At 36.4% G+C, this 14218-nt stretch overlaps 1 protein-coding gene across 1 annotated transcript in view; it reads left to right on the forward strand.

Moving 5' to 3' along the window:
- LOC118265276 (START domain-containing protein 10) overlaps nucleotides 1-14218 on the forward strand; it is a 63280-nt gene that overhangs the window by 14361 nt on the left and 34701 nt on the right. The window contains exon 2 of the mRNA XM_050705816.1: nucleotides 10254-10401. Coding sequence (XP_050561773.1) covers nucleotides 10254-10401 — 148 coding nt within the window. The remainder of the gene's footprint in view (nucleotides 1-10253; nucleotides 10402-14218) is intronic.

Raw genomic sequence — 14218 nt, forward strand, 5'->3', positions numbered from 1 at the left:
ACACCGGTTATGAGTAATTTGCAATTAGCTTTTTCTAGTATTAGAGAGTTTTTCCACTATAGATGTGCTATACTACGTTGCTGTGGATGCGTTTGGCTTCCACCTTTCATATTCATTGGTACACATAGCTTAACCCTGGTGGAAACAGGTTCAAATAAGATATGTTTTTTATATGAAAAGGTGCATGGTATGGATTATGGATGTGTGCTATAGATGATTTCCTTACTATCGATACATTGCATACTCGTGCTGAGCATCTTCCTCGCTACAGTTACTTTGCGGCGGCCTATCTTCACAGTACATCTTACTCGCACCGCTACATAGCTTTCGCTATTAAATTCTCACAGCATAGTTACTTCGCACATCTCTGGTGGAAAAGCACCCTTACTCCAATAAGATCAGCAGCATATGCTGACAGCGAGACAGAGTTTACTGTTACGACGTATAGTCCTATACGTCTCCTTAACAATAAAGGACTTTGCCATAGTCATGATGCTTGCCAGGCGAGTTGAACATCGCAGTCTTAAACAATCAGGTTTAACAAACAATCCTGGAGCTGGAGACTACCTAGTGGGTTTACCGGGGCTCCGGCTTAAAAAGCAGGAGTAGAAACGGGGTGATTGTTAGTCAGTAAGAGTCTGACACTCCCTCTCGCCTCGCATAAGGCGACAGAAGTCATTGGATGATTTCCCCCCTTAAAAAAAGGTTCAACAACAGCTGTCTCTCTTACATATGTATATACCTAGTCGCTCTTACATGGTGTGGTAAATTTGCCGTCAACACAAAGGGAACTACATGACTTGCTGTTACTCCTATAAATGTGTATAAAAGTATACATAGTACACGCTTTGGGCGTGTTTGACTGGCTGATTGTAATCTTTCGTGTTATCAACGCGAATTGGAAGGGTTGGTCCGCTATGAAGTTAGAAGATTACTTCGTGGTAACTAAACCATTTGGGCGATGACGATTTCAGAAATTGTTTTGTTTAACTTAATCGGTGCTACGTTTTATTACTTTTTTTGTTTTCATAGTAGATGCTAAGTGAAGTAAGGTAGGTATCAGCAAAGTGGTGGTATGTTAAAGTAGTATTTTGTATCATACTACTTTTTTATATTACTTTTCCTACTGCTATTTCGATTACAAGAAAAAAAAATGTAAGTATCATTCTTCAGACCTCACTGACAAAAAGCCAGATATAAATAACGACACAAAAACAAACCTTCGTATTAATATCTATTGTTAAAGTTATGATATATTGGCCATGTGATAATGAATGAGCCTATTGATTCGCACTGAGCAAAGTTTCAGCTACGCGCCATTTTTTGCAACACTTAACTTAACTTGCAGATATAGACTGAAACTTGTTTAAATATTATTTACCACTAGCTGACACAGCAATTTTCGTGGCGCTTCAAACATTTTTTTTCTCACCTTTTGAACCTTCCCTCGACTAAAATTAGTCAAATTGGTCCAGCCGTTCTCGAGTTTTAGTGAGACTAACGAACTGTAATTGATTTTTATATCTAGACGAAACTAGACTAGACAAGAGGAAGATTATTATAATTATCACAGATCTTTCCTTGGAAATACAATACAAGAACCAAAATACACATCACAACAAAATACATACAGCACAATATTAGGTAAATAATTAGCGAAATAGGTTAAAGTTTTGAACGTGTTTGATGTGGAGAATGTTGGAAATTTCTAGAACAGCTGCATTATGCTAGAGCGAGGCGTGGCGGTGTCATTAAACTGCGATCACACGTTCTAACTTAGGTAGTGTCTTGTCTACCTCTAATTTTGGTTATACCTTTCAAACGAGCAGTGTAAGTAAAATAGGTAGATAACAACTAGTTTTTATTTTAATGTCCGTCTTGTAGATTATATAAATTAGTACACGTATTTTTTATTTTCTTAGAATAACAAACACTTTCGAAGATATATCTACTTATTTGAAATATCACGTGACGATACTTCTAAGTACGTTTTATACGTAGATATGACGTATTTGTTCCCACTCCTAGAATTGAATCGTTTTATCTAAGGACAATCCTTATATGACAAAATAAATAAATACCGGTCATTTTTTCATTACCTGACTAACAGAATAAATAGGTTTTTAATTTGCATACCCCGTCATCAACCCCTATTGCAGAGGTATTTTAGGGTTGATTAATCATAATATTAAGCAGTGCCTCTTTTTTCTGCAATAGATGAGATTCCCTCTTGCATAGGAATCAATTAAGTGAATGACAAAAATTTGTTTTATGTTATTAGATACCTATATGTATTTCTATGTACACCTTCGGTTAATAACAAGCGTGATGCTATGTTATAGTAAAATCGTCTTTATTTATAAGACCGTAGTGTCCAATAAACTTTTATCTTTAATACTAAAATAATGTAGTTGCGAGATTTCGCTGAAAGTAAGGATAAAGTCTTGCAGATGGCGCTGTTTTCTTCAAATACTGAAATATTTAAACGTAAACTTATTTTTCTTAGTATTAAATAATAAAATAAAATAATGTAAATAAGAATCCTACATTTTCAGTAACATAAGCCTTCAGCAACTCACGTTACTAGAAGGCGATTCAAAAATATCAAAAAGTGTTATTGGGTTTTAAATTGCAATAATCGCCGCAAGACTTATACTTCTCGATGGAACGAAACCATAGCGCGATCTATCTCGATCCCAACACCATCTAGTTACGTTTTTGGAACTAATTTGTTGTTGCAATTCTTTGATAATGCAAATTATATTCAATGTTGTTTTAATATTAAAATGTTTGGGTGAGTGATGTTAGAAACTTTACGATAATTCTGGTAACTTGTCTCAGCTTCTCGTACGGACAAACTTACATACATATTTTATGTATATTTCGTATATTTTACTAAATTAATCTACATGTAACTAGTACTTATTACATTGATAGTTTTCTACTACATAAAGTTTAAATGGCTTGGCATGTAATATTATGTTAATTATAACATCACGCTCAAGTATTTCGAAAGGGGTATGCAGAAGTGTCTTTATGGATTTTTAATATCTACTTCCACCTTAAAGTGCAACTAAAACTTTAGTATTTTATACGCTTAAAATACTTTTATTATATAATTTTATTATCATGACCGCATAATTACTTTGTTTAATAGGTGCTTGGCCGCGCGAGGTCATTAGTTCAATAACCGGCAGTGCAAAATTATTATTCAGTGTTTACCTTTTTATTTAGTTTTTTTTCTATTACAAGTCTTATTACTTCCTTTTATTATTGTCTTATTTATATTTTACATAGATTTGTAACACCGGGGGCGTTATAATTTAGGGGTTGTTGGGGAATCGATTGAGAATATTAGGGAGGGCTTCCGATAAACCTTACTCACACAACGAAACACAACGCAAGCGTTGTTTCACGTCAGTTTTCCGTGAGGCTGTGGTATCACTCCGATTGAACCGGCTTATATGTACCAAAGCATGGCTCTCCCACAACTCTGAACAAACAAAGTCATAACATGATTATTGCATGACGTGAGCAAAAAAAAACACTCCCGCTTAATTAATAAAGTGCTCAACCTCCGATGAAGTGAAGCAGACTAACTAGCGAGCATTCCTCTAACTCTCAACACTCTGTCGATAGCAAAATACTTGGGAACCTGCCCCGTATTGGGAAATTCAATTTCCCATTTGAGTTATTCCGCTTCGATGACGCGTCGGAAACGCGATGTATGTTAGTCTAAGTTCAGGAATTTATGAGTTTGTGCGATGCTATGCCGTATCATATTACCGGTATTGAGGTTATGTGGTGAAGTTTGTTGGCTTGTGTTTTATGTTTAAAGTGCAGTATTGATTTTAATTTATTTTGGTGCAGGAATAGGCTTATAAGTATGTTGTTTTTTTATTTATTGGAAACATAAACAAGTTTATAGTGCATTTTAATATTTCGTCGACTTATTGCAAGAAATCATTAACTGCAAAAATCACTAAATACGTTTTTAACTATAGTGGACTTATTTTGACACATTCTACAAAATGTAAAAACTCACTTATTTCTATCTGGTATATTCTTATTTCTATCTGGTATATTTTGTAGAATGTAATGCAATAAAAACGTATTGAGTGTCGATAGTTTATGTGCGTTAATGATTTCTTGCAATAACCCGACGATTTAGACCTTAACTAATACAATTTTACTTATTGCAAACTCAACATCAATAGTCTCCTAAAACTTGTTTTAATTTTTAGGCAATACCAGGCCATCTTCAGCCTTTCATAACATATAAAGAGATTTATGTAATTCTCGATTTTATTATGAAATCTTTGTATAAACCAAAATTGATAAATTAAAATCATTCAAATCATGCCTAGAAATCTAATTCAGGGCTCTTTTTAGGTCAATAGACTTTCAAGCCCGTTAGTACGACAGGTACCGTGTTATCAGATTTTAGCTCAAAGTAAGACGCGGCGTATCGGGATTTTCTACGTCCGATCTGTTCATTGAATATTGAAAAGTAACTGCCTATGAACTGTAAAGTAACTAGTATTTGATATTATAAAAATGTTAGTTTAATGGGTATTAGAGTATTTTGTTTTAGAAAACTTTGTCCCACACTAAGTCTTTAAATATTTTTATTGCATCCATAATGTGCACAAGTTTACATGAGGGCACAGTTAATTATAAAAGTCGTAGGATAAAATTTACTCCTGTATCGTGGGTGCGTTTTACAAACATACAAGTTCACATACACATGACACCTAGACCAGACAAAACTATTTATGGATTATACAAAGAGTTTCTCCGTGCGGGAATCGAAGCTACACGTTGCGCGACAGCTGGTTACCCAGCCACCGCACCAACCGTACAGTGAAAAGAGGCAGAATATAAATGAAATTAAATGCTAAGAATTTTTTTACTCGACACCAGATATAATGTTAGACCTTATGTTTGACAATCAAAACTTACATTCACTTAACCAAAATAACAATTCCCTTCAAATTATATAAACTACACACTTGGTTAATACAAAATAAAGCTACAATTCTCAGAATGTACTCTTCATACGTACATACATACTATACATAGGAACTTTATATACTTCCTCGCTGAAAGGTCTTCCCTGGGGATCGCACAATAGACACAATGTGCTACCACGCTTGTTATCCTTGAAAGGGTAGTTTCTAGAGTACTTATTGTCCATTTTTTCGCTATATTTTTATATTATATCTGGTACCTACTGTATACAGAGTGAGAATTCAATAGTAAACAATGAACATCGTTTTGGAGTACCTATGTGTTGATCTTTTCTACTTTTTCTAGGTGCTTTACCGGGTTACCAGGGCTCTGGCTTGAAGAGCAGTAGAGACGGGGTGATTTTTAGTCAGTAATTGCCACACTCAGAGTCATCAAAATAGTTACTAAGGAATAGTTTAAGTAATCATTAATGTGTCTGAGTGTGGTCATAAGAGTCTGACATTCCCTCTCGCCTCATCTTAGGGGAGAAGATATGGAAATTATTGGATGATTTTCGTTGCTCAAAAAACGGTGCCATCTCTTGACTGTAGTCTGGTGGTTTGAACGTTCTAATCTCCGGAACTACTGATCCGATTTGAATAATTCTTTTTTTGTTGGATGATGGATTTATCGAGGAAGGTTATAGGCTATAAAACATTATGCTGCGATCAAAAGGAGCCAACTAGAGCGGGTGAAACCGCGTGGAAGTAGCTAGTATTATTATAAAGTGGGTAGAACGTGAGTTCATAGTATAGTTCTTACAGGAGATTTTAGAATAGGTATGAGTTTGTTCGCACGTAACTGTGTGTGGGATTTAGAACCTCAAAGGTATGTGAAACAAGGTTTGTTTTTGATGTACAGGATGAAAGGTGTCTTAATTACCTTAGTGTAAAGTAATGATTTTAGCTTCTGACAGGTTTAATGTTATGTTGTATTCAAAAAGATAGTAGGTAAAGTTCTAAGCTTTAATATGTTAAAGATTTGTTTCATACAAATATACAAAGCTTATTTGCTTATCATTATCATACTTAAGAATAGATTTTCCTTAAAGTTTACTTTAGTTCTTGTTGGGATTCACTTGTCACCATTTGTGGTATAAGTCTCATGTAATAGGGGGTTAGCCTATTGCCATATACCGATATATAATACCTATAGTCGTAGTTAACACTGTCCAATATCAGGTTTTAAAAGCTAAATAATAGTAAGTCCAGTGATCAATAGGATATTAAAACTGTGGCAACTGAACCACTTATCTCTCCTTTACCTATAAAAGAAAATCTCTCAACTAACGCTCCTTACAATAACACTGCACTAAACAGAAATCGAACGTAGGTAAGAGAACCGTTTAATAAAATATTTAACGCAACTGAAACGACTAGATCTAACTACTAAATATTTAAAATCAGCAACCCGCCCCAGCTTCGCATGGGTGCAATGGTGATATATTATGCATGTTTTATACATAAAAACCTTCCTCTTGAATCACTCTATCTATTAAAACAAACCGCATCAAAATCCATGGCGTAGTTTTAAAGATTTAAGCATACAAAGGGACTTAGGGACAGAGAGAGCGACTTTGTTTTATACTATGTAGTGAAAGCTCTCAGTCGCAAGGAAACTTAAATCTATTTTTTAACTCAGGTAAAAACGGGTGAAACATAAAATAACTGTCAGTTGAGAATAATTCCTTAGAGACCTGGACGGCTACAATACAAGATATACAGACCAGATTTAAAAGATCTTGTAATGTTCAGAAAGATCATACAAGGCGAGACCATGGTAAACTGGCTTTGTATCGCTCGATGTGTAGTATTTTCTAAGTAGGCCACTTCATGTTCTGGTATTAACATTATGAACAATGGTACATTATGCTTAATTACTTTTAGCAATCTGCAGACGGAACAATAGTTATAACAAAGTTGTTATTGGATTATGACCAATAGATTACTTTTCGGTGCAATTACTTACTTGTAATTGTTAATTTTTTAAGTGTGGGAGAGTCATGCTTCTGACACCAATGCCGCTCGACCGGATGATAATACCATGGTCTCACAGAAAACCGACTTGAAATAACGCTTGCGTTGTGTTTCGTTGTGTGAGTGAGGTTACCAGAGGCTCGAGTAGCTCTTTTGCCAATCTTCCCAATCCCTGATTCTCCAATAACCCTAAATTCCTAACTCCCCATAATGCCGGCAACGTACTTGTAACGCCTCTGGTGTTTCGAGTGTCTATGGGCGGCGGCGATTCCTTACCATCAGGTGAAACATCAGCTCGTTTACCGGCTTATATTATACCATAATAAAAAAAGTATCAAATGAATAATTTATTATACCATACCTATGGAAAATAGAAACTATGTATCAGGTGTTAAATAAAATATGAAGCGAGCCACACTCGCATTGCGGTTCGTATTCCGCCGTATCATATTCAACGATTCTGACTTTAATTAACTCGACCGCAATTAAGCCGGGGATAGTGTAAATTAAGCTATTTTATCATACGAATGTTATTTTGAGTGAAAAAAATTAACGAAATAGGGCCATAACTCATTTATATACTCGTAACAGTACTCTGTAGTTAATATAACGTATGTTTTTATTTTTCGTGTTGGGAAAAAAAAAGATAAAGGTTAAAGGAAAAGTCGTGTGAGTGAGGTTCAGAGGCCCAATTACCCTTGCTTGGTTACCATCAGATGTTCCGTCTGCTCGTTTACCGGCTTATACCATAAAGTTAACACGGTGGGCAACACACTTGTAACGCCTTTTCTGTTGTCCATTGGCGGCCACTAGGAACATCATCAGGTAATCTTAGGTTGCAGGCTTATCTCATGAAAAAGATAAGTAAATCAAAATTGGGATTGGTTATGTGCAGAAATCTACAACATCATACACATAGCTACTTGTCATGAGAACAAAAAATAGTCCCGATTTTATGCAACTATAGAAAATTTTAGGCCAGAAAATTAAGGTTATAGTATAATATATAGTAATATAATTTACATATTAATATAGTCCATAGACTGTACAGTCTAACCAATAAATTAAAGAAATATGTTCATAAAGTACAGCAAGAATATTGTATGTAACCGAATATAAGACATCTTAACACAGCAAGACTTGTAACTAGTCAACTAATGAAGTAACGATTACGTAGATATCCAATAATGAAGCTATACGGAGAGTGAATCTTCCCAAGAGCCGCGCGAACTACTAGTAATGAAACCAATAATGAGGATCGAGAAAATCAACTCTGAGGCGCCATAATGAAAAAAGTTATGAGCAAACTACTAGACGCTCTCCAAAGTTCCACATTTTCATTAACCAACTTTGTTTATCTTTCTTCGAGATCTAATTATTATGTTATTATTATTTTGCCATTCGTTTCTCGGGCTCTGTCTTTTGGAATTAGGTTTTTGTCTAACTTTCTAGATTGATAGGTACTGCTCGTTTTATTTCTTTCTGTTGAGGTCTTGTTGAATAGAATCTTATTCGTATCAAGCTTATTTGTATCCAGTACAGTCCAGTACATTCCTCAGTCAAAAATAAATTATTTCGACTTTTCAATACCTACAAAAAATATTAAAAAATAATCGCACTTATTACATTTATATTCATAGATTTGATGATCTATTTTATTTTCAATGTTGTTTTAGGTAATTTTCTAGAAATATATCTGCTTCTTGACATAAAAATCTGATGCACGCACTATTTTATACAAAATTGAAAAAATCAATTTGTTTAGTAGGAAACTAGCCTATTATAAACTGAAGTACTTATAACCTGACAAAATCGTTCGTATACAAATTAAGTAACAGCTAGAAATAGATTTAGATTGGTTTTAGCGCAAATTCAGTTTGTTTTTATAAATAACTCTAGACAGAGAAAGAAAAGTCTAGACAAAATGAAATCTAGTGCTTACAATTCAATGAAAAAAAATCTTCCACACAATAATTTAGCACAGATATATACGTCAGTAGATAGTAAACCCGCTCACGTAGACATTTGTCACGGCTGTTATCATTAAGCGGGGCTGTGAGTGAGGTATGCTTGTCACGTCGTCCTCGTAGAGAAATAAAGGATTACACATTGTGGCTGCTACAGCTTTCAGTCAATAATCGTGATATTTCACGTTGTCTCCGTCCGTGCGTCACTGCAAAGGGTGACAACTGAAAATCAGTGCTGGGTACTTTCTGTGTCTTTTTTCTGAGGGGAGAAAATCATCCAATGACTTCTGTCGCATTGGGCGAGGCGAGAGGGAGTGTCAGACTCTTACCGACTAAAAACCACCCCGTTCCTACTCCAGCTTTAGGAGCCGGAGCCCCGGTAACCCGCTAGGTAGTCCGCAGCTCCGGACTTTCTGTGCCTAGCTCTTACTGAGGTGGCAACCCTTTCGGCATGTGCCTTGCTATTGTTACGAATATGTATTATATGTATTTTATTTCATGTTTTACTCTACAATTTTATTTACTCTAACAATTATTACAAGTCGTACATTGTGTCCAGTGCCGAATAAATTACTTTTCTCTCTTTCTTTCCCAATAGTCGTGTTATTGGATGGTCGATGCGATGATGCGATAACTGCTTTTCGGATTCACGAGGTTTCGTGGTTTTCTGTGCGGTTTGGGTGTTGCTGCTGTATAGAGGCGCGGTTATTGGGCACTTTACATTTTTAATGGAAGGTTTTGGGGCAAGCAAGTCTATCTATCAATAAATTAGTAGAATGAAGCTACATAAATGTATTAGCGTTATTTTGAAATGAAGTTACTTATTGCTAATCACGGCTTAAAAACTTATGGAGATAAATTATTGTAATTTGTTCTAACTGATACTCTGTCTAAACCACAATTCTATTAATTACGAAACTGCCAACTCTTGTGTAGAATATTCGGAGCTGCGGACTGTCTAGCGGGTTACCGGGGCTCCGGCTCGAAAAGCAGGAGTAGGAACAGGGTGGTTTTTAGTCAGTAAGAGTCTGACACTCCCTTTCACCTCGCCTAAGGCGGGAGAAGTCATTGAATAATTTCCACTTTAAAAAAAGTACATACATACATACATACATATCGTCACGCCTTTAATCCCCGAAGGGGCAGGCAGAGGTGCACATTATGGCACGTAATGCCACTGTGTACACCCACTTTTCACAATTTATGTTGTAAGTCCCATGTAATAGGTGGTGAGTCTATTGCCATAGTTTTAAAAAGTGTCTTGTGTAGAAGTGTTAATCACCAGCTCCTTTGTCCCCAGGTGGTGGCCGAGTTCGAGGACGTGGAGCCGGACGCCCTGTACGATGTACTCCACGACCCTGAGTACCGGTCGGTGTGGGACACCCACATGCTGGCCGCTGAGGACGCCGGCCACATCAATGTCAACAACGACGTGGGGTATTATGCCAGTGAGTGGGACTTTTATTTTGGTATATTATAGTATAGGTTTTAAGTGTGGGAGAGCCTTGCTTGAAAAGAAAGAAAGAAAATACTTTATTTGGCACAGACAGGAGGCTACAAATATATAAAGTTATAAAAAAGTTAAAACAAGAAATTCAATTATTTGCGCGTCACTGACGGCCGCGCCAAATAGTAGGTACAGTTCAGCAAATGCCAGACCACAAGGTAGTGTCTGACCCTGGTTTCTACTGCACCTTCGGGTTGAGTGCTTCGGCACGAATGGGCCGGCTCGACCGGAGTGATACTACGGTTTGACTGAAAACTGACGTGAAACAACGCCTGCGGTATGTGAGTTAGGTTACCGAAGGCCCAATTACCGCCTTCCTAATCTTCCCATTTCCCGATACTTTAACAACCCTTGAATTCCTGACCCCTAAAAGGCCGGCAACGCATTCGTAACGCCTCTGGTGTTTCAAGTGTCCATGGGTGGCGGCGATTGCTTACCATCAGGTGATCCGCTTGCTTATATGCCGATATTTTCAATCAATGTGGTAGAAAATCTTTTGCCATTTAATACATATCATGCGGTTTACTTTGCAGTCAAAGAAAATTACACTTATTTTTTAAAGAAAACAAAACCACCATACCTTTGCTCAAAAGCAATACAATTAAAATTATAACAACGTTGTTACAATACATAGTTTCGTTTGTATTACTTTGTTAGCCCTTTGTGGGGCGACGAGCGACATTGTGTTGTCTAAAATAGAAATAGTTGGTCATGTCACATGTCAGTGTGGAAGGATACGGGTCCCGAGACTCGAGTGCACGTTTGCATAATATGTAGTTACCTTTTATAACGAAATACATTGTATTTGCTATTTCTAATTTGCTTTGTGAAGATGACATGAGATGTTGGTGGAAAATTGGTTATTAACGGAGGTGTTTTCGTGTTTTTTTTTGTTTGTTTTGGTTATGTTTTGTAGATGAAAGTGTGTTTATTATTTTATCTAAAATGGTAGTAATGTAGATTTCTGTTTAATTGATTTACAAAAAGAGTTCTCAGTTTGATTATGTTATGATTATCTCGCGTTTGGCTAAATCGTTTTTGATTTTGTTTTCTCGCATTGTAGGTTCGCACTTTAACTTTTGAAGGACTTTTAAAAAAAAAGGTTTATTCAAATATTATCTGAAATAACTTTATCAATGACATATTAAGTAATCTGATCGCATGAGATCCATACACCCAAAAAAAAACCATCTGTAGATCAGACAAAAATTTTCAAACTCAAACCAATAAAAACCAAAATACCTATTCAAAAACGCGAATCGAATAGAAGTTAAAGTTCGTTTACTAAAACAAAGAAGCATCAAACTACATTTATCCGCAAGAAAACCATTAACACGGGTTTGTACAACCGAAATTAAAAGAAAACAGTTCCGACAAACAGACAGACACTACTCGTATATAGATAGAGGTTAAATAACACTTTAGCGCCTCCGTGAGGAATACAACAAATTAGACCTATCCACGGATAATGAGTTTCGTCTCACTGGAAGAGGCTCTCATTGAGAACGAGTATCATTACAGTTTTCTATTTCCTACCGTTTACCGTTTAAAAGAGCTATCTGAATGAACTTTTAGCGCTTCTGTTTTTCTTATCTCTTTGGTTTTTGCTGTGTTCGGGAATTTTGCGTTAGTGTATTTTGAAATTGTAGCATTTTTTGTTATTTAGTATAAATAATTGTTAATTCTGTAATAAGTAGTTAGGACCCAATTAGTAGGTACGGATCTTTCCATATAAAAAACATAGTTTAGCCGAGTCCGTTTCCACCAGTGCTAAAAAGCCAAATGCATCATTCTTCTCCATAGCAATCTACACTTTGGAACGAGCAAATAGCTTCACTAGAGGACTGACCGATAGACAGACATTTTGTTTCTTTTTTAAATATTGTAATATTTGACGTTTGAAAGAGCCTTCCCTGGTCTATTCGAAATAAATAATTTTCACTTTGGGACATCTCTGGTGGAAAAGCACCGTTAGTTATAATAAGTTATAACTGAAGGAAAAATAACGAAGATAAATGCTTGCTACATGGCCAGACACTCTTGATACAATTATATATAAATTGCCACTTAATAAAGAGCTCACTCCCGCTGAGCTGGACTAGATTAACCGCTTGATTGATTTGAAATAAACCCCCATAGGGGTTAGTGTTGGATGTAGAAAGAATTTTAGTAGATAGGTTGACTTTTAATAAACGACTGCAATATTTCAATTGTAGTGGTAGACTAGAGGTTGTTATCGTTAAATGGACACTTCTTGCAACTATATAGTTGAATGTCAAATATAAATAGCCCCTTTAGTTATTTTGGGTCCATTAGGGCTGACGCCTGATACGGCGCTGCGGACTACCTAGTGGGTTTACAGGGACTCTGGCTCAAAAAGCGAACGTAGGAACGGGGTGGTTTTTAGTCAGTAAGAGTCTGACACTTCCTTTCGCCTCGCCCAAGGCGGGAGAAATCATTGAATGATTTTCCCCCTTAAAAAAAAGCATTTATTATGGGACAATTGTATGATCAATATTCCTAACAGTTATTAAACCATTATAGGACATGATTAACAGAAACAGAATACGTATGCACGTCCAGATGACCATTACTCCTTAAAATAAAAATACAGACAGGCACATTAAAAACTAAAATGACTTTATCAGTATTAAATACCAAACACCAGGCACGATCATAAAGCAAGTTCCTCACACGACGGCTCATATATCAGGAGGTTATGAGGAGAATTAAGTTCTGTAGGAAACGACGTCATTATACCCCAGGTAATGGCTGCCGTTTATTGATTACGTTCAGGAGTTTTTATATGACCCTAGTTGATACCATATAACTTAACTTTATGGTAAATAAAACTGTTTTTATAGACGTTTATGGTGAATAGATAGGGGTTGAGGTTTATAGCCTGTGATGGGAAGGTGGTGAATTAGTTTTAAGGTTGTATTTTAGGTTTTTAAACTGACATGGTCACTAACTCTAATATTAGAACTTATGACGGGATATTTACCATGTTTATAAATGATCATGGCGCTAGCAACAGTGCCGAAATATCGAAAACTCATAAACATAAATAAATAAACATGGTAAATATCCCGTCATATATTATGTTCTAATATTAGTGTATATTAGCTGTTACTGATTCGTAAGTGATTGTTTTAATTGACTGGCTGATGTCTGCGGCTTCGTGCGTATTACGGATTACTTTGTGACAAATAAAAGTATCATCAGTTAGGCAGTTGTCCCACCGGCAACGATGAACGAGTAACGAGTAGAGCTAGAACTAGAAACGAGTTAAGCGAGACGTGGCGAGCGAGTGTGTAGTTCTGATGTTTGTGTAGCTCGGCTATAAGCGAGTGCGAGTGAGGCGGGCGATTACTCGCACTACGATACGCACTGTAGAGAAATGACCACTGGTTGCTCGCTCGGCGTGAGTTTTAATCGCTTGGCGAGTGTCGCCGAGCGAGTGTTATCTTTCATAGCTCTTGTCGCTCAGCGACAAACTAGTGAAGCGAGCACTCGCCGGCAGTGTGAACAGTCAGCGATCAACTATTTGTATATGCATCTCTTTTGTTTACACGGAAAGTATATCTATTGTACGTTTCTTGAGCGAGAAAATAGCCGATAGTTAGTCGTTCACTCGCCGTTGGTGGGACAACTGCCTTACTCCTTGGTACATCAACTACGCCAATAAAAGTCCTGTCAAAATCGGTTAAGCCATTTCAGAGATTTGCGAGAACAAACAGACAGACAGACAGATGAAA

Source organism: Spodoptera frugiperda, chromosome 28 (assembly GCF_023101765.2).
Source record: "Spodoptera frugiperda isolate SF20-4 chromosome 28, AGI-APGP_CSIRO_Sfru_2.0, whole genome shotgun sequence".
Lineage (NCBI taxonomy): Eukaryota > Metazoa > Arthropoda > Insecta > Lepidoptera > Noctuidae > Spodoptera > Spodoptera frugiperda.